This window comes from Stegodyphus dumicola, chromosome 1 (assembly GCF_044657685.1).
Source record: "Stegodyphus dumicola isolate Sdum_Otavi_A_Nest chromosome 1, ASM4465768v1".
In the NCBI taxonomy this organism is placed as follows: domain Eukaryota; kingdom Metazoa; phylum Arthropoda; class Arachnida; order Araneae; family Eresidae; genus Stegodyphus; species Stegodyphus dumicola.
The window spans coordinates 256,843,755-256,868,433 of NC_140768.1; the positions used below are offsets into that span (position 1 = coordinate 256,843,755).

General features: G+C 33.1%; 1 protein-coding gene across 1 annotated transcript in view; it reads left to right on the top strand.

Annotated features, from left to right (window-relative positions):
* The window catches only part of LOC118188513 (lutropin-choriogonadotropic hormone receptor-like), a 458,217-nt gene extending 434,124 nt beyond the window's left edge, over positions 1-24,093 (top strand). Inside the window, exon 10 of the mRNA XM_085827357.1 lies at positions 17,613-24,093. Within this exon, the coding sequence (XP_085683483.1) occupies positions 17,613-18,658 (1,046 nt within the window). The 3' untranslated portion in view covers positions 18,659-24,093. The remainder of the gene's footprint in view (positions 1-17,612) is intronic.
* The last annotated feature ends 586 nt before the right edge of the window (positions 24,094-24,679 follow it).

Sequence of the window (24,679 nt, forward strand, 5' to 3'; positions counted from 1 at the left end):
AAGTAAAGATTGAAGAAAGTCAATACGAAATTAAAAGAGAAATTGCCTGCATAATAGAAACGAAATTCAATGCTATGGAAGGCAGAATAGATGTGGTTGAAAATAAAGTTGGGCAAATTGAAGAAAAAGTTTCTTCCGTAAAAGAAGAAATAGAAGAAAGAGTTTCGTCTGTAAAAGAACATATAGAAGGGAGAGTTTCTGCTGTGGAGGAACGAATTGAAGGAAGAGTTTGTGCCGTCCTATACCAAATCGAACAACAAATTGATGATAGGGTTTCTGCAGTAGCCAAAGAAGTGGATATTTTAAAGAAATTCGTAGCGACGGCAGGGAACAATAGTGATGGTTTTAAATTTTTACCCATGCCTGCTCGTCCCTCTCTGAAGTTATCCACTTATGATGGGAAGACCTCCTGGCAAGTGTATAAAACACAATCTTCTATAATGGCGGATGCGAATGGATGGGATTCCCAAGCTAAGGCCTGTCATCTCGCCGCTTCTTTGAGAGCAGACGCAGCAGATATCCTGCAGACGCTTCCTGAAAACCAGAGATTAGACTTCTAGACTTCGAAGCTCTATCCGGCGCACTAGAGCTGCGCTTTGGGGAGAAATGCCTGAAAGACTACAGTAGGCTTCAATTCAAATCCCGTCAGCAGAAGCCCACCGAAACACTCCAGGAGCTCGCCACGGATGTTGAAAGGCTGTCACATCACGCCTTTTCGGAGTGCCCGACAGAAACAAGGTAAATCCTGTCCCTGCAATATTTCATCGATGGCATCCGGGATCCCGAAATACAGAAAGCTCTTCGAATGGCAGATGTGAGGGACATAAAAAGCGCTCTGTTGTACGCCATGAAGTTCGAGGCATCCCAGCAAGCAACTAGTATAGATCGCTACCCAGTCAGAACTACGCGAGTCCACGAGCCAGTGGATCAACTGATGGCTCGTTTAGATGATTTAGCTAAAGAAGTCAATGCTTTGATACGGAGTAGGAGTGAGAACAAAGTGGCTCTAAGGTGTTGGAAATGTGGTATTGAAGGGCATATAAGACGGCAATGCAGAACACCCCAGGGCACGGATAATAAAGCGGATGATTTGACAAGACCAGTGAATGCCTTGAGACGGAATATTGGTGAGAAGAAACCAACCCTGAAGTGCTGGAACTGCGGTGTTGAAGGCCACAAAAGCACTCAAGATTTCTACAGTGAGTGGCAACAGTAACGGACTGTCCATCAATGGAAATATCGATGGAGTTCCTTGCAATATGATCATTGACACAGGAGCTAATGTTACCATCATTAGGAAAGATGTAGCTGAACAGTTTAAAGATAAACTTATTTGTACGCTATCCTGTGTTACCCTTCAGACTGCGTGTGGTGACAAGATCGACATAGCTGGGAAATTAAACGTGAACATCACGTTTGGAAGAGCCGCCTACCATCACACGGCATATGTGGCGGATATTACAGATCCATGCATACTCGGATTGGACTTTTTAAGGAAATACAATTTTTCCTTAGACTTGAAAAACAACAAACTGCTTTCCGGATCTGAAGACATGACTATCCATCCTCAAAAGAGATCCTCACCTGGAAATGTCGACGCCTTGTCCGAAAGATCCAGCTAGGGAAGCTTCCGAAATCATACCAAGGTCGAAAAGAAACGCAAGACTACCAGCTATTCTGCAGCCCAGATGCTCTTCGGTCGTGACCTTCGTCTGCCTTGTGATCTGTTGTTTGGTCGCCCTCCGGATGCTCCTTCATCGTCTGAGGAATATATTCAAGATCTCCAGGCCCGGTTTGAAATGATGCACAACTTTGCAGGAGAGCGAGTCAACTTGGCGACAGAGAAGATGAAGACCCGCTACGACACAAGAGCTACCCAACATCAATTCCACGAAGGAGACAAGGTGTGGTTGTGGAACCCGATTCAACGAAAAGGACTCAGTCCTAAATTACAGTCACCTTCGGATTGTCCATATACAGTGCTGAACAGACTGAATGACGACGTGGTTCGAATCCGTAAGTCTTAGAACTCTAAACCTAAAGTCGTTCATTACGACAGGTTATCTCATTACTATGGCCATAGTACGTAATGTAAATGATTGTAAAGCGTATAAGACCATGGTCCTTTTTGTTTTTAAATATGTATTTGATTTGATTTGTATTTAGTATTTGATTTGCATTTAGCATTTGCTTTGTATTTAGTATTTGATAGCATTTGATTTGTTTAAGTTAGTTATTGCATTTATTGTTCATGTTGTTTCATATTGTAATGTAATGTTTATGTCTCAGTTGTAAGTTTGGCTTCCTGTCCAGGGATTGTACTGCCCGGGACATGCAGTCCTTAGGAAGGGGGCGGTGTTACGAATTTGGTATTTAAAAAGCTAATGTTAGTTCAATTATAAATTAAATGGTTTTATTTCTCGCGCAGTGCAGCGCGTGACGAATATTAAAAGAAAGCTAAGCCGGAAAATTGAAAATACAAGAGCGCGTGCATTAAATAAATAAATATCCCTTTTTGATTTCGAGAAAGTACTAGAAAATTCTAGCGCGTGATTTTAAAATCAAATAAAAGGAGGAAAACATCTCAGTTCGTAGTAGTTGCTTAGTTTGTTGTTGTTTAGAAAACTGTTCTTGTTGATTGTAGCGAATTCGCGGATTAGCTTTTTTTAGCTGTTTTGAATTACGTTCTATTGGACATTTGAGTAGTTAACAGATAACTACTGTGAGATATTGTAATACTGCATGATAATTTGAGAAAATTTAAGCATTTTTGTTGTGATAATAATAAATTTTTGTTCATTTTTTATCGGACGTGGGTATTCATTTCATAACGAACCCTTACGCACGCAACAATATAAGATACTCGGCTCGATATTCTGTTGCAGTACGTAGCTGAAAGAATAAGACTAAAAAGAATGTTACCACAGAAAGGAAAGAGTATTTTTGAATGATACTAAAGTCCTAAGAAATCGGTGTTATTTTTTTAGAAGTTGCAAACATTTTTAAAGGTTTAAGAAAAGCTTTCGCATTCATAATAATACTTCTATACTTTATTATAGTATATTCTAATACTTTTAATGTTTATATACAGGGTATTTCATTTTAATTAGCAATTTTAGTTATGCTATTAATATTTTTAGTCTTAACCGTTTTCTACTAGAAATAGCAAATGATATATAGTTCTATCGTAAATATATGCATGTAATATTAACAATTTTGAATGGGGATTTCTGGAATAACACATTGGGAATTTTTGGAATAAACATACATAAAATTATATTGATAGTTTGTAAATGAACCTAAAATCCTTCTAAAATGCCGTCGCTAAATTGCACTTTTGTGCATATATGTATTAAAGTTTATACATATATGTGTGTGTGTGTGATATTTTGGCAGTCGTAAAGCTTGGCATCAGTGTTCGGGCATGGCTTTTTGCAGAGTGGTAAGGAGGATATCCAAAGACGACACAAACTGATTTAGCTTTTAATTGCCCATTTTTATTTAATCCAATTGGCATATCATTTTCCTTTTATATGAAACTCTCTAAATTACATATCCATAGTGATTTTAACTAAGTAGGATTGAAATTAAACTTTATGCGTCATAACTAATTCTAACAAAGGAAGAAAAGATGAACAGGGCAGCGCAAAGTCTTGTAGCAGGAAGATTAGGAAGCAGTCTGACTAAAAATGACTCGTATTCAGTATTTATAGTAGCGGTTACGTAATAGGCTAGCAAATTCTAGAAGGTACTGGTCTAGGGGTAAGATCCTAAATTGCAGAAAATTAATTAAAGGTTGCTGGTTCGCAAAGAGCAAAGCCATCGTATTTTTTTATATTTTACACACACACATATATATATATATATATATATATATTTCCTGATAGAAATGTTGAAACAAACGTAATATTCATATTTTAATTAAAAATATTAGTTATTGTTCTTAGAGATTTAAAGCTTGTTTCTAAGTACATGGAATACTTTCTTTGAAATTAAAACACATTTAAAGATTTCACACTTTCACACAAAAAACTCTCTGCAAAGATTAAATTTATAGCTACAGCTTTAAAATATCAGGAATGTTCTCAATCTATGAAACTGCAGATTAACAACAAAAAGCAAAAGTTTTAGAAATTGAAAGGAAAATTGCTTGCGTGATATTTTTGCCTTAACATTATACTTTATGAAAAATTTTAATTTCACAAAAACTTTTACTTAAGATGATAAACTCTCAGAAAGATAAAAGAAAGTCTCCTATAAAAAAGGAGTAAACATATTTGTTTGATCGAAACTATTAAAAGAAAAATGAAAATCTGAAAGCTTTTTATATTACGTCCAAGGGTATTTATTTACATACACATACATGTATTTAAATATACGCATACATACACGTTTCGGAAGCATTTAGGCTACTGTTTCTTTGGGTTAAGTATATTTAAAAAGAGCCTGGCTTTCGAATTTCCGAGAGACAGTCTCACGCGTTGAAGATATAAATTACTTTGTCCGGTACAGTATTAGCATTGCTCACTTTAAAATCATTGGGTTTGTTAACTAAAAATTCGTTAAAGTTTTACAAAATATGAAATACACACTAAAACAAATTCGAAATTCAAAATTAGGGTTTCCAGGTGTCCATGTTCAGGGGTAGGACTAGGTTATTCAGAATTTGATGTCTCTATGTACCGCTGTTTTTTCACAATGCGAAAAACGTGCATACATTCCTGCAAATTCTTCATGATTTACTTTCTTTAAATATAATATTGGAAGGTAATATTTGTTGGCAACAATTTGAAAAGTGATTCAGACTTTTACAGTGAATTCAATGCAAAATCCCGTTTTGAGACTAATAGCCTTTCTGGGCTAACGCTCATTTGGGCAAAAAAAAGTAACCACAGCTACATAGTAAAACAAAATGCTGTGTTATCGTTATAGTAGAAAACTAAATTCGCCCACGTTATTGAATATTAACAAGTCGAAACAGCTTGAAACGATAATTTTTTAAACAAGTTTCACCAAAGCTTACTTAACTAAATGTTACCAACGACTTAAACGTTGGATTACAAGCAGCTTTCTCCAACATTTAACTATTTACAAGAAATAACTGAATTTCTTAAGTTTAACGCTAGGATTCTTAAATTTAATCAAAATAAAACGAAATTGATTTTGATGTCTCTATAATTCGAATAAATCATATTTTTACAAGGAAATTAAAAAAAATTTTCAGTATGAATTTTAAAATAAATTACGATTTCTATCAGGAAATATTTCTGTTTTATGTTTAAAACTCTCCAACGGCTCTTTCTTGTGAAACATTTTAATTGTTAAAAACTGAAATATGGAATAAGTGTGACACTTTAAGAGAAATTTTTAAATCACCAAATATTTTTGGATTTGTTTTCTAGAGTTTTCATATACTTAAAAGAACTATTTGCGATACTGTATTTGATCTCATGCAAAGTTGACAAGTTACTAATATATATCTATATAACAATTAGGCGCAGAGCAGAAACTTCAGCTCCTTAATTTGTAGCTGATCGTAGTATGATTACTCTTGAGACTGTATCTCTTATGTACACTGATTTTTTGTTTTACAAAAAAAAAAAAAAAAAAGTAACTGAAAAAAATTCTCTTTTTTTAAATTTTTTTTTATTGCAAATTTTTCTAGCTGGTTCTTTTTTCCACCACAACACTTTTTAGTATTATGTTTTAAAACTACGCAATTTTATTTTTTTCATGCTGTATTCTACCGGGATGTTTTTCTCTCAGTTGTTTTCTTCCTTGTTTTCTTCTTGATATTTTACTGTGAACCAGTGAATGATATATGAGTAGCTGCACTAATGGTTATATACTTATTATAACATTTTATTCCGCATTTATAAAAGCTCTTTATTGTATATTATAAAAGTAGTATTCCACTCCTTAATATGTATATTTTGTGTTCATAAATCTTACGAAGAAACAATTTTCATCATTGTCGTAATATGGAAAAAATGCCCCCGTATTCATTAAATCCTATCTTTGACAGAATCTGTTACATAAAATGAATTATAAATTCCAGTAACACTCATAATTTCTGTTTCTGAGAATTATGTAAATGACAATAATTACTCAATGTTGAATTTATATTCCCGTATTTCTCCATGATTTAAAGCAAGATGAAATTCAGCCTCGAGCATTCACAATCAAAATCATTTCAATAAAGCTACTGCATTTGTTTACTTTTGCTGTTCTCAAGTAAACCCAACTATCATAAATTTTTTTTTTTTTTTTAATCTGATGTGTACACCACATGACATCCTTGTACGGAATATTAAATTATAAGCATTTTTTTTTCTTGCATTTCGTTTAAACTTATTGGATTGAATTAAATCTACTTCGCCGACAGCGCATAAACCACAATAGAATAAATGCATTCTTTAAAATTCACTCTATTTGTTTAACATAGCGACACTCTGGAGCTAGGTTCACTTAACAGTATTATATTTCGTTCATATTATAACTCAGAATGCACAAAATTTATATCACTTCAAGAATTATCGAATCTTGCAACATGTTCTATTCAAATACTATAATAAAGCTAGAACGATGTATAAAAGAAATTAAGAAAACAAAACAAAAAAGAAACAGTTTTTCACAGACGATTGAGTATTTCTCATTGAATTAATTCAGTTCTCACTTCGCGACAAGGCAAAAATACGTAAAAACTCAAAATATCTGTATTCAAAATTACTAATTATTAAAAATTAAATTACGAATTATTAAAAATTAAGTAAATGTTAAACACCTATTTCCTTGAAAAAATTCCAGAAAGGATTAAGCATGATTTAATTCGAAATAATAAATGAAGGCGTTATCTTTGTTGTTGCGAAGCTACGTTTTTCTAGATTGGCAACAAATCCACTAGTCTGCTGTTTCAAATGTAAACAAGCAATGGCCGCCATCAAAAAAATTATTAGGCTAAATGGCACTTAAACAACTTTAAAATTCTAAAAATATTGAACAGTGCCTTGTTGACAACTTGGGTCCATGGCTTCGTGGGGTCTGCGCCACACTCGAACTCTACCATCAGCTCTTACCAACTGAAATCGTGACTCATCTGACCAAGCCACGGTTTTCCATTCGTTTAGGGACCAACCGATATGCTCACCAGCCCACGAGAGTCGCTGCAGGCTATGTCGTGCTGTCAGTAAAGGCACTCGAGTCGGTCTTCTGCTGGCATAGCCCAAGGAAGACAAATTTCGCCGCACTGTCGTATCGGACACGTCCCTCGTACGTCCCACATTGATTTCTGCGGTTATTTGACGCAGTGTTGCTTGTCTGTGAACATCGACAACTCTACGCAGACGTCGCTGGTCTCGGTCGTTAAGTGCAGGTGGTCGGCCACTGCGCTGTCCATGGTGGGATGTTATGCCTGAAATTAGATACTCTCGGCACACTTTTGACACTGTGGATCTCGGAATGTTGAACTCCCTAACGATATCCGAAATGGAATTACCCATGCGTCTAGCTCCAACTACCATTCCGCGTTCAAAGTCTGTTAATACTCGTCGTGCGGCCATAATCACGTCAAAGCCTCTTCACATGAATAACTTGAACACAAATGAAAGCCCTGCCAAAGCACTTCGCATTTATACATTTTCTACGCGATACTACTGCCATCTGTATATTTGCATATTGCTATCCCATGACTTTTGTCCCATCAGTGTACATACGTTCGTACAGACGCCACGAAAAATTCTTTTCAGAATTCATTTTAAAGCAGTTTTATAATTTTTTTGGAGGAAAAGAGTCTTTTATTCTGTCCTTATGTACAGATATTACGTAAAAACCTCGTTAAATTGCATTCGATAGCGGTCAAAATGGATATTTTCGTATTTTCGTTGAAATATGCTGCCTGAAACTTTTCGCGATTACAATACTTCCTTTTTACTTCGTACAAGGATGTAAAAACAGAGAGAAAACAACAACAAAACAAAAAAAAAAACAGAGAGAGACAACACATGTGCACAAACACATGTACCTTGCATTAGAGTAAATATTTATCAAAAATATCAATTGGTCTTTTAGAAAAAGTAAAATTAGAAAACAACTGTATTCAAAAGTTTAATTTTATGCAAATTTATTATCAAAAATCATAATAGGGAACTTAAGCCTTTTATATGATAATGCCCTCATTCAAAACTCCAATTTAAATGAGAAAAACGATAATTTGAACTGCGTTTAAGTGTGCATAAAGCTACGCAACTTTCTGATGCTGAAGTCAATAATTTGAACCTTAAATTGCACGGTAAGATTTTTTAAGAAATTTTGAAACTTTTGAATCAATCTGTATGCATGATTTAACGTGTAAGGTCTTATAAGATGTCATCTCATCAGACAAAACCAAGTTAAGGAAGACCCTCGAGTGACGAATAGTCGCAATGATACGCGAATGCAAAGAATGGCTTCGACACAGAAAAAGTCAGTTCGTCAAATTCCAAGGGCTTGTAGATTGCAAATATGGGGAAAAAATTTTCATAGGGAAATTGAAGAATCTGTTTATATGATTCACGTAAAAATGGTTCGATCATTACCGCTTTCAACGCTTCTCAAATGAATGAGATTGCGATGCACCTGTAATCACATAGCATATAGTGACAAATGGATATCTGTAGTTTTGAGTGATGAAAAAAAAATTGAAACTAGATTGCACTGACTGGTATTCATATAATTGGTATGACTTACAAAAAGAGCCTCGAAGCTATTTCAGTAAGAACAGTGAAGATGGATCTGTTATGGTATCGGCAGCTTACAGTTTCAACTGGTGAGTTTCGCCTTTGTAGATGGTCGGCAAAATTCGTCTAAATACATAGAAATAAAAATAGACCATCTTATGGCATTTGCAGGAGATACTGGAGGACAGGAATTGGGTGTAACAATCTATTCATACCTCTAATGCAACAAAAAATTACCTAGACATGGAAAATGTCACTGTTTTTGAGTGACCATAATGAGCCCCGATTTTAACCTGATCGAGAATGTGTAGGGTATTATGTTCGGAGAGTGTAGGAGAATGGAAGACAGTTCTCTTCCGTAAATGCCTTAAAAGCAACCATCGAGAGTATATGGTACGATGCGGAACTAAAGTTATCACAAAACTTCTTTCGATGCGAGAAACGTGTATTCGACGTCATACGGAATAATGGGGCAAATTTGAAGTATTAAGTAACTTGAAATTGATCACAATTTGTTAAATGCTATTATTCTATAAACTTTTGGGACGTATATTATTCTGTGTTTTTATTTTTCTAAAATATAAATTGCTATTATAATTAAATATTTACTGGAATGCGAGTCGCACGTGATGTAAATAAACAGATTTTTAGTCCAAAGGGCGTTAGCCCAGAAGGGCTATTAATTTCGTTTTGGCATTTTGTGATGTTTCACTGTAAACGGCGTTTCAATTTACAAGGATCTTAAGTTTTACCAACGTTTATTTTATTCTAAAACTTAGCTATCTTCTCTTATTTTCCACTCCCGGCCAGAGTAAACGCGTTAGTCTGTTTATGCAAATTGTGTTGCAAACTCTCAAGTGTTTAAGTTGCTTTCCGCCAAGAAGAGTTAGAGAGAGGAAGAAAGGGAGACTTCCCGCCACTTTACTTCACGCGCGTTTCAAGTCAGTTGCTGTCCGCCTTTAAGACCAGAGGTTTAGAACTCTTGAACAACGTTTATTTTATTCTAAAACTTTACTGTCCTCTCTTATTTTCCACTCCCGGCCAGAGTAAACGCGTTAGTCTGTTTATGCAAATTGTGTTGCAAACTCTCAAGTGTTTAAGTTGCTTTCCGCCAAGAAGAGTTAGAGAGAGGAAGAAAGGGAGACTTCCCGCCACTTTACTTCACGCGCGTTTCAAGTCAGTTGCTGTCCGCCTTTAAGACCAGAGGTTTAGCCCTCTTGATATTGAAGACGTATTGTAGTTTTCCCGCAGTTTGCGTACTACTGCGTAAAAATCTAAAAGGCCAATCTTAGTATTACTAGTCTGTGTAAAGTAATCGAGTTTAGCTCTTATTTAAATTTATTTCGCTTGTAGTTCTTATTTTCTTACGTTTAGACCACAAGTAGTGATCTTTGTATCCCGAAGTGCGGGAGCACCTGTGAATTGTGAAGGATAAAGGTTAGCTAAACCCTTTTTTTTCTTGTCATCTCTTCTACAGTTTAAAAGAACATAGTTTAGGTAAACTCACTGTTCTACTCAGGACACTTACATGTTTCCAAAACAGATAAGAAGAAATAGTTGTCCTAATAAGTTTTCAAATTGTTGCCACCAAATGTTACAGCCCTGCATTATATTTAAAGAAATTAAATAATGAAGAATCTGCATGAATGTATGAATGTTTCTCGCACTGTGGAAAATCAGCGATACCCAGAGACATCAAACTTTGAATAACGTAATCCTCCTACGAATATAGGCATCTGGAAGCCCAAATTTAAATTTTGGAATTTGTTTTATTATCTATTTCATATTTTTTAAAATTCTAACGAATTTTTGATTAACAAGCTGAACAATTTCAAAGCGAGCAATGGCTATAAGGAAAAAATAACATTTTTATCTCGAACGCGTGAGACTGTGTATCGAAAATTCCAAAGATATGCTCTTTTTAAATTATTTTGTGATATTGCTGTTGAATTAATTTTATGGTTTAAGTGCCAAAAACTTGATATTTAATAAATAAAGTTAATATACAAAACGCTAAAAAGACATGATTTTGAGCGTAATATAAAATCTGAAAGCTTTCCAGATTTAGTTTTTTTTTTTTTTTTTTTAGATATAGTTTTCCTTTTTTATTATTTTTATTAGTCCAAAGGGTCTTTGTCCCTGAAGGACTAATGTTTTTGTTTTGCGATTTTGCGTTGAATCACTCTGAATGTCCGTTTCACTTTTCAAACTGTTGCCACCAAATACTATCGCCCTATATTATATTTGAAGAAATTAAGTAATAAAGAATCTGCATAAATGTATGTAATTTCTTGCATTGTGATAAAACAACGGTACCTAGAGCCATCAGATTTTAAATGACGTAATCCTACCTGCGAATATAGGCATATGGAAGACCAAATTTGAAATTTGTTTTATTATCGGTTTCATATTTTGTAAGTCTTTAACGAATTTTTGATTAACAAATTCAACGATTTAAAAGCGAGCAATGGCAACACACTACGAGAGGGGAAAAAAAACCTTTTTATCTCCAGCTCGTGGAAGTGTATGGGAAATTCTAAAGATATGCTCATTTTAAAATTATTTTGCGACATTGCTGTTTTTTTTTTTTTTTTTTTTTTTTTTTAGATATAGTTTTTTTATTATTATTTTTATTTGGTATTTGTGTTCCTTTCCATTTTTCTAAAACACGTAATATAGTTAAGTTATAAACTTTTGGAGCAGAGTGTATAGAATGAATTCCAATGCGAACTGTCACGAATTTCTGCTTGGCGTATTCTGCTTTCAGAATTTGTTATAGTTTTTTTTTTTTTTTTTTGTGTGTTGATGTTATTTGGTATTGGTGTTCCTTTCCATTTTTCTAAAACAAGTTGAGTCTATAAACTTTTGGAAAAGAATGTACAGAATGACTTGTTTTCCCAATGCGAACTGTCACGAATTTCTGCTTTGCGTATGTCTCAATTTAATTATTGTGGAGTTACATAACGGAATTATTAGATAAGTTACATCTTTGTGTTGCGCACACGTGCTGTAAATCTTATTATCAAATTTTCTATTATGGATTTCGATGCGGCAGTGATGAATTTCTTTTACTTCACACAATTATATTTTAGATTTCATGAAATGTGATATATGTGTTAGAGAACTAAGAATTGATTTTGACTGGAGAAATGCAGAACCGCAATTTTGAGCGAGTTTTAATGTTATATAATTCTAGAAATTATTATCTATCTGAGGATTAATAATGATAGTCCATGATGTGCTTTGAAACGCCAAAGTATTGTCTGAGCAGAAGTTGTTGTTGATTGGTTAAATGTGGATTACAGATAATTCCAAATTGAATCCTGTGCAAGAAAAGCATATCTAGTAACATCCGACCATATGAGCACCTTTATCGAAACATAGCAATCGAAAACTGTCACTCTGAACTTAAAGTCTGCAACTGTCAGCTTGATTTTCTACCAAAGGCTTAGTTTACACAGGTTTCATTATTGCCAGCACATGAATACAGATCTTGCAACTTAATTTGAAATGATTAAAAGTTTATTTGGACCCAAACTTGTGAAATACAACTTTAAATAATTTACAATAGGAAAACTAGAATTATTTCGAAATTAAATCAATAGTTGGACTAAAATCGCTAGAGATTTAACTACCTTAATGCCAGACACCTAAAAGTATTCTGACCATCTAACTTCACCCGTCAGCGGTTCCCAATGAATAATCAGAGAGCAGCATAAGAGCAACCTTCAAAAGAAGCCGAATCCATCAGCAGCCGAGTAGTAGGCTTATCTCAACAAAACCGCTGGTCACTGGTAGTTTAAAAAGGATTCACATCGCAGCAAACACACTGCTTGGTGGTATGTTTTCCTTAGAAAGTCCTCCACAAAGGCACTTCCTTTAGCTAGAGAGCTCTAATATGTTTTGTCGTACCGTGCCGACTGTGTGAAAGAAATCGCAGACAGGAAAGTAACAGAATCAAACAGAAAAGAGTAATGAGTGTATTGTAAATTCATGCATATCTATTAGAATTTTGATTAAGTGCCACCAGATACTCAACAAGTTGAAGATCTGAAAATACGAGATGAATGACAGACATATCAGACAACATTTTATTTTTTACTATGCACGCTGAACGTTACACTACATATTGTTTTACGTTATTGAACGATAAAGACGTATCCATGAATGTCGCGTGCTGCCATCCACATGATATATCTCAAATTAAGTATTCAAATTGTCGACCGTCAATAACAAAGCGAACGGTGTTCCATTCCTGAATTATGAGTTATCTGAGATGTTCAAAGAGGTCTGCCATCCTCTGAAAGTTGTTGAAGGCTAAATAAATGTGTTCAATGTGCTCCTGTTTCACGCTAATAAGAAAATCTGATATATTGCAAGCTCTGGCAATATACAAGTCTCGCGACTTGAAGTCACGGATTAGACATTTTTTTTTCCTTTTGCCTGTTACAGAACCTTTACAAAACAAAATATCTTTATTACGATAAATAATCACTATTAATTGGAATATTCTTTGTAGAAAAATTTAAACAACTTATAAAAACTTAATTTTTCTTCATTTTTACGAAACATGGGAGACAAAATTGCTCAATTTAAAAATATTTGATTCATTGCTTAAACTAAAACATAGTTTCACAACAAACTATTCAAGAGACATTTATTTCTCAAGCTTCTTGAAACATCCTGCCTACAGCGCTTGTACTTGCTAATAGAATTCAACTTTTCAGAAACACTTTCCTTACAAATACTGGAACAAAAGAACCGATAAGAAAGAATCTTTATTGTGTTTGTTTTCATGCAATAGAGGATACATATTCAGTCTTACCAGATTAATTATTAAATAATCCCTTGCGATAAGAACGTCTGAGTAGTTCTGTAACCCCTGGCAGCTCTTTCTGAAAGAAAGCTAGCAACATTATAAGGGAAAGATGAGAGAATTAATCCTCATTGCTCGTACAACCACGTATATATAATAATATATATAATTGCATTATGGATTCCTAACAAATAAAAGAATATCTATCTTACACGTGTACGAAAATATTTTCAGGCTGCATTTATAAAATCCTAAACTATCACGAAAGTTATTATTATATGCGCGTAATTTTTATTTTTCTACACATATTAATCTTTTGCGTTTCCTTTGTAAATTTTGAGATTTCTTCTTTGTATAACAATATGTTGTAAAATTAAGTGATTCTGTAATAAATAATGTGAATAAGTCAAGCATATTGAGAGTTTAATTTATCATCTAGCCAACGTTATATAAATATTACTATGGTGCTTCTCAAGCTGCTTTAAATAATATACTTCATGTGTTCATTTTTAAACTAGAATTGTTTAAAGCAGGGGCTCTCCGCTTTAACTTCTCAATGGCTCTATGGCTGCTCCACTAATAAAACACAAATGAAAATTGAAGGAAATTGAAGAATAAGATAGAATCAAAACAGAAATATGTTTTGAAAGCTGAAATTCGCCTAGCTGAATTGTGTGTCGCTTTCTAACAGATGATACTTGGCCATTGCTTGGAACTGCACATTCGAGAAGCTTCTTCTTCCTTCGAGAATTCTTGGAGTCTTCACAAATTAGCTCAAAACTTAGCCCCATATAAATATATGTAACTTCCTGATTTGGAGTCAATTCGCAGTGAAATCTCATAGCTATGTTACAGTGACTTCTTGGAGATTCATCCGCTACTTTTCTGAGCATTTGTTTCCTACAGGAGCTTGGTTGCGTAACTAGCAAATACTCATACTCAAAAATAATAAACTGTCTAAAACTGCAGCTTTCTAAAAGCAGACTGTATACATTAGCGTGTGAAGACTATGGAAGTCACCAAGTGTCGCTTTGTTGCTCATTGATTTAAGATGTTTGTCTCGAGGCGTTGACAAAAAAGCAGCCACTGGTGTCTCATAAACTTTATTTTTATGTTACGTATTAATTTAGATTACTTATTATAGGTTACTTACGTATTAATTAACTACATTGTACTCTAGTTTAATAATAATAAAATTAAGTAATAATTTTCTTTTGTAAGGAAGAACACTTTAGATAGCTAATATGTGTTTGAATTAAACTGCATCTAATTATTAACTTGCAGAAACCTACTTTATCGTAATAGAGCTGTAAGGAATATTTTAAAATATCTGCTGTAACACAAATAATTGCATATCATTGAACTCTGGAAGAACTTTAATGTATGGCTAATTTTTGACAATATCACACTGAAAATAAACTAAGACGTTGCGACGAAGTTTCAAATTTTAATATACAATTTCATTTCGTGCGCATTAGCTGCTTAAGATATCTCCTTACTGTGCATTCCCTTACTGAAGTTAAAAATTGTAATATACAATTTCATTTCGTGCTCACTGCATAGCGGTTTAAGATATCTCCTTACTGTGCAATCCCTTACTATCTATACTTTCTTTTCTAACCAAGTAATGCAGTTCTAAGACATGAGATGGGCCTAAGGAGCTCTGCTAGAGGAGCTCATTCGAGAAAGATTTTCGCAGATCAAAAGGTTTGGGAAACGCTGATTTAAAGTAAAGTAAGAAATGTTTGAAATCTTAGAATCAATTTCTGACGAATAAATATATGAGCTACTCTATCTCATCAAAGTAATTTAGATTCAAACATGGCAACATGCTTATGCTGAAACAAATCGTTCCAACTGGACATCGGAACTACAAACTCAAATTGGACAAGAGGTCATTCAATAGTCATCGGAATTGTGATGAAAAATTTCGATGTCCAGTCTGAATGATCTACTGAAGTACTTGTTAATCAATTGGTAGCAAAAATTTGACCTCTACTGCTACCTTGAAGGCAGCGGACATAGTAGTAGAACCAGCATTTAATGCTGCTATACGGCTGCAGTGTTAGTGAAGACATTATCAAAAATTTGTCTGGACAGACGTCCACTTACATTTTATTCAAAATCTCTATCGCGATGGAAATGCTTTAAATAAAAGAACTCAAAAACAAATCCTGAAAACAAATGAACTTGTGAGAAAAAAAAAACTAATGCGGCCATCATATGACCTCCCGCCAATTTCATGTAAACTTTATGATTCGATATTAACTATAAACACTACTCATTTTTTTATTATTCTACTTTTCTATACAGTGGGACAATGATAACTATAAATACTCATGTACACATCCGTTCTCATACTTTAATTTGAAAATATAGGCATCGATCGTACTGTATCACTAGCGGTGTTGCGTTTTAGACTCGCAAATTAATGACTTAACTGTCACAAAATTTTTAAAAGCATCCTACCTTTAAGTCGCAATAGATTTTGCCATTAAATGCCATTAAATTTTGCCATGCATTTCTTTTTAGTCCTTTCTATTAAAATCTACTTCTTTTAAAATAAAACAGGCAAATCGACAACCTTGTATTCGGCGTAAGTTTTATAAAATTCCAATCGATTTCGAGGTCAAAACAGGTCCCCTTCATCAGGAACAAAAAATTCTGATAAAAAAAATCTTCTTAATAATATGCCGATAATATATTGTGGAAACGTTCTATTATTTAAAAAAAGATTCGTCACAAAAGTGAAACGGACCCAAAACTGAGGTTTGAGAATAATACATTTAATTGTTTTATAACGGCAGCTTGTCTTCAGAATGAGCTTTTCTTGGTTCATGTAGCATAATTTCAAGAATGCGTTTAGTGCTTATAAATGCAATATGTTGTTCTCGATCGCATACCTGTTTTAAATATCAAATTTAAGAAGATTTAGATTATGTCATAATATATTGTTTTCGCGGAAACTGTTAAGAGCTTCAAGTAAAATATCACTTCAGGCTTATATATTTTAGCCAAAATCTAATATGCTATTCCCATTCACATCAATGTCTTAAATACTGAAACTGAAAAGGTTTGGATTGTATTTTAATATAGGTTTTCATTAAAAACTGTTATAAGCTTCCAGTAAAATAACAGTTCCAACTGTCCATTAAAGATTGTTAAAATAACCCTTCCGGTTGTCCAGTTTTACTCCAAATCTAATTTGAATCTTCATATGAACGTAGAACGCCTAAATCCCGAAGTAGAAATTTTTTTGAGTTTCATATAAGAATTATCGAAGGCAAAAATTCGTCACACTCATAACGGACTCGCAGATAGACATCGTTGTAAAAATACCAAAAACGTGTTGTGGGGATCTTAATTCAAGCTTATTTACTGAAAACGCACTCTCATATTTTTGAATCGACAACACTACTTCCTTTGCTACGTATATCGGTTGACGAGAGATTCAAAATAGTACTAAATAAAGGTGTAAGCATTTTTGCTTAATAAGGTTGACTCATTGATGATGCGCAACAAGAATCATTGTTCTTGATAAAAGGTATTGACAGAGAAAAAATGTGAATATATTGCCCATAAATTTGCCCATATAAAGTAAGATACCGATTTATTATTAAACTTCAATCTCAATAATATTCAGAAATCTGAAATGTTAGAAATGTATTTGACGAGACTTTGGTAATCTTATTTACTTATTAAGCATGAAACAAATGAAGAAGTAAAATACTGTTCAGAAAGATTATTTTTAATTACTCGCATCTTACGATGAAAAAAGCATTGAATTCCATTGCATCGAACACTTATTTTAGTTTCCTTACAAAGCTTGATATCTACGTGCATTAAATTAAAAAGACTCACTTTTATTATATTCCCTATAAAAGATTACTTATAGCTATTTATGTGCCGCCTATGTCCCTTAGTGATAGATTATCGAAAGAAAAACTGTGAATTTTTCATACTTTTTTTTTTTTTTTTTTTTTTTTTTTTTTTTTTTTTTTTTGTTGTTGCCTTTTTTCAAATATATCTCATTAGAAATGTATTATGTATATTCTTAATCTCTTCTACATTTTACATTTCAGGATACGGATGCCAGATAGCAGGTTTTTTGACTGTTTTCGCCACTGAATTGTCTATTTACACTCTAACTGTTATTTCTATTGAACGCTGGTATGCTATTACTTACGCCATCAATTTAAACAAACGACTGAAGATGCGCAGAGCTGCTAACATCATGTCCATGGGATGGATCTTTGCTCTCACCATGGCTTTCCTGCCGCTAGTGAATGTAAATGGCTACTCTCGTACAAGCATCTGTCTCCCGATGAAGAACCAACAGACAGAGGATGTAGTATACCTCATGATTTTGCTTTTTACTAATTCCATGGCTTTTCTGTTTATTTTCTTCTGTTATGGTAATATGTACATGACAGTCATACGACATCAGAGTAAGGCCACTGCAAATGATATGGCAGTAGCTAAACGAATGGCAATGCTCGTGATAACTGACTTCTTATGTTGGGCTCCAGTAGCGTTTTTCGCCACTACGGCAGTGGCAGGTTACCCGCTTATTGATGTGACCAACTCGAAGATTCTTCTGGTGTTCTTCTACCCCTTAAATTCATGTGCTAATCCATTTCTGTACGCCATCTTCACCACTCAATATAGACGTGATTTTTTAATCTTGCTCAAGCGTTGCGGTTGTTGTAATGAATGGACGCGAAAGGAAAAAAATCGCCATTCTTCATGTAATGTTCCCCCTTTGCAGTTCTCTAGCGGTACCAGGTATTGGAATCAGAATAATTCACAGTCTTCTCAGATGTCCACCGATAATTCTATGAAAGTCCTTCGTCCAAGTGATCTCAGCAGTCAACAGGATGTGTTTTCAACTTCCGGTTGGGAAGACCAGGAAGCAGATGATGCCATTCACCTATGGAAAACAGTTCGTCACTTCCGCGAATCAACATCTAGTGACGACAGTGGCCAGTGCTGCAAAAACTATAGCAGCAGTTCTCACAGTACAACACACAGAGGATCTCCACATCCAGTCAAAAATCGCTTTGTGCATTTAGATATACCAGCCGTAATCAGTCCAGACGACTGCGAGTTTCACACAACTAAAATGTAATTATTCATAATCGTAGGACATTTTCCTACTGTCATCCAGGTAAAACATGGTAGCCATGAGCTATACGTTTATAATTGTTATTATTATTAATAATCATTCATGAGTATAATAAATCAGTGTGAAACTTTTTGGGTGTACTTGATAATGATACAAAAATGTAAAATGTTTTATCAAGTTTCATAAATGTTTTTCATGAAATTAAGCTTTAAATATAATATAATTTTCATAAATGATGATACGGAACATCTTGGATATAAAATCGCTTTGTAAAGATAAGAAGACCTTTTTTAAAAAATTAAATTTAAGCTTAAATGTCATAGAAACCAAAATTATGTTTATTCTGCTTTCCTCAAGAAAATATCCTTACCTCTCTGTGTTCACTTTTTCCGTCGTTCTGTTTAACTTCGATTATTCAGACTGCCTTTATCCAAAGATCCAGTTATCCACATCGCTTTTTGTCCTTTCTGATTCAGTAAATTTCAGTTTGCTTTTAATTTATTTACATGTGTTTAATTGTTTCCTCAACTTTGTAATACAAGCATTTATTAATTTATATTAGTTTTAGTTGTTATTTACGGATTTTTTGTGTGAATAAAGTATGATAGCTTAGTTTCAGTTGAATAGAAATATGCTATGCATTTTTTTACTTAAATTAATATGATTCTAATTCTCAGTTCCTTATTCTTCTTTTAATTTAATACAGGTAAAACAAAAACGGAATTATGTGTTTAGATTAAAGGCCTATATAAATAATAAAATTAATTTTACTGCTTTAGTTTAGCTGAAATGAAAATGAAATTTGCGCTTGGGAAATAAAAAACTACTTCTTTGCTAATTTTGTCTTAAAAAGAGCGTTTCAATTTTATTTTAATATAAAAATAACACTTAGTAAGCCTGATGTTGTTTACCGCCTCCCTAAAATGAGAATTTCTAAAAGCGGTCAGTATTTCTGAGAGCATAAAAGGAACACCGTATTGAACGTCACCTTCCTAAGTCAACCATTTCCATAGATGACCAAAATGATCTAGATTCGTGAGTAGTAGTTTCAGAGAGGTTTCACGACCTATTTTTTTTTAATTGAATATGCTTTTTTTCAAATAAAATACAATAAATGATAATTCTAAATTTCTACCCTTGCATTTCAATAAATATGTATTTAAGTTGCGGGCAAAAAATATCCGTATTTCCCATTCTTCGGATGGGTTTTTAACAAGATAATTTAAGTTCTACTAAATAATGGGATTTTAAACTATTTGCTACCAGTTCAATGAAATAAAAATTTGTAGAAGAATGCCATTATATGTTTGGTAAGAAAGTATTTAGTAAATAAAACTGGCCACATTATTCGGTAATTTTGAATTACATTTAAAATGTAAGTATAAAGAAATATTGATATCTAATATTGATATCTAAGTTATAAAAGTTCATGTTTAAGAAAGCAGATTTCTCTTTAAAACCTGGGATTATTATTATGGAACTTTAGTTTTCTTTTGTCTTTTTTAAAATGACAATAAAGGAATTAATTTCTTTTTCACTAAAACAGCAACAAGAAATCAGACACTAGTAATAAAAGATTTTTTAAAATACATTTTTAATTTTATTAATATTGAGCAAAATTATTAAAATAAAATTTTATTCACAAGAGAATCGGTTAAAAAATATAAGAAGTTAAAAAGGGCTAATAATAACAGTTCTTATAAAAAATTAAATTAATTTCTCAAAAAGTTCAAAATACCCTGAAACGTAAAAAACTCCCCATTGAACGCGATTTTTGATTAAAATATTTAATAATTAACCATTTAGTTGAGGTAGTGAATGTTAATCAGATGTGTGGATTCATTGAATCTTTTCCAGTATTTTTGCTCTTTAAATGTACGTATAAATATGACAGGTAGACCCTTAATTTCAAGGTTTTTAAGGAAGGAAAACAAAATTTAAAGACGATATGAAAATTAAATAAATTTTCTTATTGCCTGAACCTCCGACAGGGCGTCTGGAAGGGAAACAAAATTTAAAGACGATATGAAAATAAAATAAATTTTCTTATTACCTGAACCTCCGACAGGGCGTCTAAGTACTAATTTATAAGTTAGCAAGATGCATAGTTGGCTTTCAGTTTAGAGGAATACAGTTTTCTTTTATAATACGAATATTTCTCCCTCTTAGTTACTAAAATTGGAAGAAAACAAGGGATTTGAGAACTGGAAACCTTTATGTCTTTGTTACATTTTGTCGCTCTCTCTCATTCTTAACCTTTTTCAAAGTATTTCAGCAATAGCTCGTATAATACTGAAAATTATTTTGATAAAAATAAAACTCTTTAAAGGTAAAATACCTTTACATTTTTTAGATAGTATGCTGCTGAACGTCGAAAATTTTCTTCAGAATTAACGCAAGAAAATCGTGCTTGTTTAAGGAAGCTACTTTTTGTACTTATATACACTATTTTCTCTCGTTGTAATAAAAAACGACAGCTTTCTTTTTATGATCCGTTGTTTAACTACTGAAGCACCTGAAATAAAGAATGACACTTTTATACACAATTTAACAGGAGAAAACGTTCCATACATTAAAAAAATACATAACTTTTTATTTTTTAAACCTTACTAATGTAAATTTCTTCCAACTAAATATAATTTACTTAACTTCTGTATTAAATAAAATAATAATTCATGATTCTTAGTTATATCCATATCTTAAGAAGATTAAAGAGGACATTGGTTGATCTGACTCCTGTGTTTGAATGAAGCAACATGGAACAGTATTAAACATAAAATATATTTTATTTTACTCACATAAAAGATGTTCGTACCGGCAGCATAGTATAACGATCTTTCTGATCCCAGTGGCCCCCGCTCAAAGAGACTCTCAGGCGGGAGAGAAGTTCTGACGTAAAATATAACATGGGAAGTGCACCTCTTGCTGACTGGCTGATGCGGCGCATCTCTCGCTCGGATGAATGAATTGCTACAAGATTGAATTAATATGGTGCCACTGGATAGTTGTTAGTCAGAAGTGATGTTTGACAGTAATTAATGGACCGGACAAGATCATCTGGTCGTTTGGAGGGACAAGATCATCTGGTGATGAAAGAGTACTCTATGGGTCAATTGGATTATCAGATGATTCAACATGAAAACTTGACTGGTTGAAACAGAAATCAAATCCTTTATTATCTCTGTCCCGGTGGCATGTAAGCATTCTGTACCGCGCCACGCACATGGGAAAAAATCCGTCTTCGTGATTGGATATGGCTTTCGATAACATCGTTTCCTCTACGCTTAGGAACGCCTTGACTTTGCTTGGGTTCGAGGGTACATCTTCGTACGTTTGTTCACATTTTGATAGCAATGCTGAAAAAATTTTTACCTGCGGTGTATTTTTGTTGCTATGAGATTACACTTCTTACAAGACAGTAGTGTAGTAAATTTAACATAAAAAATGTAATGCTATTATTTTCTAGAGAGAAAAAGTATTATTTCTTCTTGTGCTAACTCCTTAAATGTGTATTAATATTAAGTGCAGAGACTTTTAATATTAGTATTACGTATTCTTAATTTAAAACTCTTCGCATTAAAGGTGTTGTGATTATTAATTCATTATTTCATGTTCATTATATATATCCATTCTCTGTAGATGCAATCTCCGAAAGAATGAGACAAGTCAGTTTTCGGAAATAGAAAGAAAATGCCGTTGGAAGCTGACATAGTACAGAGTAAATTCACAACATTTATAATCAGTCTGAAAAAGTAAAATTTATTTTTAAAGTTATACTAATCTAGGTTTGTAACAGAGAAATATAGATACATATTTAACACTTACTAATATTACTTTATGAATATTGCCCTTTTTTTAATGTGTAACATCTTTTGTACCTTTGCATAAAAATAGTGTTTGTCAGAGAAGAAATTTTCTTTTCTTATATACGTATATTAAATTCAACAACGATACTGAATGCACTTTTTTCTTTCATTTAAGGCAACAAAATATTAGAAATGACATGGACATGTCCATGTCATTAACATGGAAATAAATGTCATAACATGTCCATTAACATGGAAATAACATTTGCAAAGGAAATATTTTCTGCAATGTGGTAGGAACAGAATGCAACAAAATTGCAATAATAATAATATACTTACTAGAATACAATGGCTTTGGATCGAGATTGTCGTGTTTTGGCTTTTGCACTAAATTCATGAACTCAGCTATTTATATTATCTAAGCGCTTCAGATTGCTTCTGATATTAAAAGCATCTTTGAAAGATTTTACAATTTTATTATCCCATGAAACAGGAAGCCATCTTCGGAAAGCTGCAGCTAAGTTTTTTCCTTTCAAATAAAACAAACGATATCTTCTGTGTCACTCATGCGCCTCATTCAACGAAAAGAAAACCGCATGAATCCCACCTAAACGCCATTATGCAAAGAGAAAATGATGTCCGGAAAGTATGTCCAACCACAAGTAAGGATTTTTCCCTATACGCATGGCGCGGTGCAGAATGCTTAGATGCTTTCCGATGAACGAGTGGTAATGCTGAGTGTTCGATCCCGGGAGAACGGGCTGGCTATGCAGCTGGTTTTAACGATATTTCTCGTATGTAACGTGAATAAGAGCCAGTTTCCTTTAAAAAGTTCTCCATGGAAACGTCTACATCAGATAGTCATCCTATGCTTTGCCATACTAAAATAATCTCATCTTTGTTGTCCATTTCATAAAAAATTTGTAAATAAAATGTTAAGAAATAAAGATTTTCCGCTTTGCTACACTCTTCAGTAGCTATTTTCTATTCACCTGTTAAACTTGACGTCATAAATGTTTATGGTTGCCTCTTTTCTGGGGGGAAAAAAATCTAAAATTCTTTTGCTTAATACATTTACTTGATTTAATATTCTTACTTCACCTCATTTTCGTCCAACTTCCAATTATTGTGATCATTGCGAACCGTGACGTTGTTAGTGTTATACTGCCTGCACTCACCTATCCCAAAGACTACCGGCAGTTTGTAAAAAGGTAGTGCTGCCATCTAGTGTTTATACGTAAAAGTATTGTAATGTGATCTATTTTGGTGCTATTACTATATTGTATGAGAATGTAATTTCATAAATCTAAATGAAAAATAGTATAGTAAAGAAGAATAAATATATAAAAAATTTTCAAAAATGTATACAAATGTCCTTAAACAAAGATGAAAAAAACCCCAAGAAATTGGTGCTTTCGCTGAAAGTTCTCTTTAAGGAATACATGTAATAATTCATCTTCAAATGAGTAACCGTTGTTATACGTTATCTTGGAAGAAAGATACTTTTATTATGTGTTGAGTCACTGTTAGCTGTATGTTATTTAATGGAATGATGTACGTATTTAAAATAAACTTTCAGTGTTTATTGAACTTATTTGTATATGTTGTCTGAATTAATAAAGTTTATTGATGAGTGAATTAAGAGTTTGTTTCTTGCTATATATCCTTAGCTTCGTTAGTTTGTATATGAAACAAAAAATAACTACTTTTTTAAAAATTAAAGGAATTTAATACATATTTTGCACTATATGATATTTTATCAAACACTTTTAAATTGCGTATAGATTTTAAAGGGCCTGTTTAGATTATATTTAGAAAACATAAGATACTGCATCGAATTGACAGGATTATGATAATAACTTTTGATCACTGAATAACATATTCGATATAAATATCGCATAGTTGCATTGTTGCACATTCTATTGTAAAACTTTATACAATAGCACTCAACTTATAGCATAAAGAAAGTCGTTACACATCTCCAATAATATAAATGGATAATGATAACAGTCCATTAAGTACTAATGCAATTTTAACAACTTAAAAATAAATATGCGTTTATAAATTTTAATAAAAAAATCTGAAAGCTTTCTGATTTTACATTACGCCCAAAGGGACCTTGTTTAACGTTTTCTGCGTTACCTTTATTTATTAAATATCATGTTCTTCGCCCTTAAACTATAAAAGTCAATTCAACAGCAATATCTCAAAATAATTT